Source organism: Myotis brandtii, unplaced genomic scaffold, assembly GCF_000412655.1.
Source record: "Myotis brandtii unplaced genomic scaffold, ASM41265v1 scaffold297, whole genome shotgun sequence".
Taxonomy (NCBI): domain Eukaryota; kingdom Metazoa; phylum Chordata; class Mammalia; order Chiroptera; family Vespertilionidae; genus Myotis; species Myotis brandtii.
The window spans coordinates 2,874,822-2,876,178 of NW_005361351.1; the positions used below are offsets into that span (position 1 = coordinate 2,874,822).

The 1,357-nt window shown below is 65.1% G+C and overlaps 1 protein-coding gene across 1 annotated transcript in view; it reads right to left on the reverse strand.

Moving 5' to 3' along the window:
* The window catches only part of PFKP (phosphofructokinase, platelet), a 70,240-nt gene extending 68,892 nt beyond the window's left edge, over positions 1-1,348 (reverse strand). The window contains exon 1 of the mRNA XM_005869528.2: positions 1,145-1,348. Coding sequence (XP_005869590.1) covers positions 1,145-1,259 — 115 coding nt within the window. The 5' untranslated portion in view covers positions 1,260-1,348. The remainder of the gene's footprint in view (positions 1-1,144) is intronic.
* Positions 1,349-1,357: the final 9 nt, after the last annotated feature.

The following is a 1,357-nucleotide window of genomic DNA, read 5'->3' on the forward strand; positions in this document are numbered from 1 at the left end:
CGCGCCAAGGGCGCCAACCGGCAGCACCCGAGCCAGCCACGCCCCGCTCAAGGGCAAAGGGAAGGTCGTGGGGAGGGTGGGCACCGGCTAGGACGCCAGAACCTTAACCCAAGCCTCCCTCCACCTTGTGTGTGGCCTCCAAACAGGTGGAAATGAGGCCGCAGAGTCTTTAAATTAATCTGGGGCTGGGGAGGAGTGGAGAAACCACACACCAGCTACCGGACGCGTCCCCGCCTGCATGGTTCTTAAGGCTCCAGGTCCGCATCCGCCTGAAAACTCCCATCCACTCTCTAGCGGTTGGCTCGCTCCACCCAGGGATTTGCCTGGATCTGGAAAACCCACTCCCTGGGAACCCCTGTGCCCCCACGTGCACCCAGCGCGACAGCCTGGGCGTGGCCGTGTCACTCCTTCCCCCATGATATGGAAATATTTTCTTGGTGCGTCCGCGGGCCTCGGACTCCTGTCCTCATCTCCCCGAAATTCGCCTCCACGCTGGCGGTGGGGCGCCTGGAGTCCGCGCTCGGTGCTGGTGGCGTCCCGGAGTCCCCGCTTCCTAATCCTTCCCCCAAAGAGAGGCTGGCGGGGAGGCCCAGTGACCCATTTTAGTTTTCGGTTTGGTCACAGCCGGAAGGGGAAAGGCGATTAGAGCGGCGGAAACCCCTTGTTTAAATCTCCCGGTGTAAACGTGCAGTGTGCCGGACGCCTGACCACCCCGCCCGGGGCCCCCCGCGCCCCGGGAGGGAGCCCTGGCATTGGAGGTGGCCGCGCTGTCACCCACCTTCAGGGGCCTCCGGACCCACCCTATGAGTCGGATTTAGATGACCTACAAGGGCGGCCCAGACGACCCCGTCGCCAGCCTCAATTTTTAAAATAACGTGGAGGTGGAAAATTAATTCATCTTCCGGATGACGGCTTGGGCTGCCATACCCCTCCCTTCGCGCCCCCGCAGGGACTTGGAGGCTGCCCGGCCCGCTCCAACCCCGCAAGGTACCCCTGCGGCTCCCGGGCACCGGGCTGCTCTCCCACATCTCTCTTCTCCCCGCACCCCTGTCGCTTGCCCGGGTCTCCACATTTTCCCCCTGGTACCTCCATCCCTTCTCCCCGATGTCCCCCTCCGCCCCGGCCCGGGGAGGTGGTAGCGCACCTTGGGCATCCCCGCCGCTGGTCAGCACGCCGATGGCTTTGCCGGCCCCGGAGAGTTGCTCCAGGAACTTTCGGAAGGCAGCTCTGGGGACCGAGGGGTCACCGTTGTGGTCCATGGCGAACAGGCTGGACACCGTGCTGGGCCGGGTGCTAGGCAGCCAGTGCACTCCGCCCGCGGCGCCACCGCTCAGAACCGCTCGCTCCGCCCACTCCA